Source organism: Octodon degus, unplaced genomic scaffold, assembly GCF_000260255.1.
Source record: "Octodon degus isolate 3935 unplaced genomic scaffold, OctDeg1.0 scaffold00068, whole genome shotgun sequence".
NCBI classification, from domain to species: Eukaryota; Metazoa; Chordata; class Mammalia; order Rodentia; family Octodontidae; genus Octodon; species Octodon degus.
In genome coordinates, this window is record NW_004524644.1 from 3,450,606 (window position 1) to 3,451,974 (window position 1,369).

The window sequence follows — 1,369 nt, forward strand, 5'->3', positions numbered from 1 at the left end:
CGAGAGATGGAGAGAGGGGGCCGGCGAGGGGCATAGGGGAAACGAAAAGCAGAAGCCAGACAGGAGGGCTGCACTGCAAACCTGTTTTTTGTTTGTTTTGTTTTGTTTTTTATTTTTGCAGAACCGGGGATTGAACTCAGGCCCTTAAACTTGCCAGGAAAGCGCTTATTCCACTGAGCTATCTCCCGGCCCCTGTACTGAAAACCTGTACTAATGAAAATTAAAAAACTCTAAAAGAGAAAGTAAAAAACGAGCAACAAAACAGTCTTCCGGCAGGGCAGCTAAGCTGCACACTGGAGCTCAGGAGCCAACTGCCGGGCACCGGGCCAAGCGGCAGCCAGCGCCACTCACACCGACAGCACTCCTTAGGACTTCGCCGGACACGCCCGGAATGACACAAAGTCAGAGGACGCGCAGAGGCACCCAGCCCCGCCCTCAGGGTCCGCGGGAGGCAGTCACGTGACCACGCCAGGGAGCGGGGGCGGAGTCAAGCGGCCGGGACGCCGCCTGGTCGCCTGGCAACGGCCTGGACGCTGAGCTATGGAAGGGCTGAAGAGCAGGGAACTTCAAGCCAGAGATTATTTGGAAAAACATCGGATCATGGAGCTGCTGCACCACCTCACCAGCGTCCTCCTCTTTGTTCGGCCTCGTAAGTGTCTTATCTATTAAATGGTTTTGTCCCGCAAAGTTTCCCGGGCTGCCCCGCTTCGCTCGCTAGTAGCCCCTCCTCCGCACGCAGCTGCCTAAGCCCTGAAGCTGCTCGGCCACCCGTGACTGTCCATGAAGCCAGCGCCATAGAGCTACCCCTCTGTGCTACCCGCTGCCAGGAGCAAGGGGCTGGGGCTGAGAGTGGAGGGCCTTGAATTTCGTCGCTGCCTCTGGGAAGTGGAGACAATAACAGTAAGTTGTGCTGTGGCCATGTACCAGCTCCCCGCGACAACTGAAATCGTGTGCTGAAATTCTAGGATTGTGAGGAAGATCATATATTTATGCCTGCCAAGCAACAGCTGTTTCCAATGCAAAACTTGAGTTTTTAATTTAGTAAGGGAACTAAACAGTTGATAGAGTGAGCACGAAGGATGGTCTTCAGAAGCTTTTCCTGACTGTTACACACCTGAGCCTCTTAAAAATTTAATCACTTCATACTTCTTTGTTTAGTGAAGGATCAAGAAGTTACGTTAGATAGTGTTTGGACAGGATGTCCTATCTGCATCCTGTACTATGGATAACCACTAAGAAGATAACAATGTACAATGTATGAATTATTGAAACTGTCCTATTAATCAGTTTTCAGGGCTGGTGAGATGGCTCAGTGGTCTAAAGCACCTACTTAGAACAAGCTTTGCAAAGCACAGGGACCACGGTTCAA

General features: G+C 51.5%; 1 protein-coding gene across 1 annotated transcript in view; it reads left to right on the top strand.

Moving 5' to 3' along the window:
• The first annotated feature begins 409 nt into the window (after positions 1–409).
• The window catches only part of LOC101581546 (EF-hand calcium-binding domain-containing protein 10), a 12,483-nt gene continuing 11,523 nt past the window's right edge, over positions 410–1,369 (top strand). Inside the window, exon 1 of the mRNA XM_004635013.2 lies at positions 410–649. Within this exon, the coding sequence (XP_004635070.2) occupies positions 541–649 (109 nt within the window). The 5' untranslated portion in view covers positions 410–540. The remainder of the gene's footprint in view (positions 650–1,369) is intronic.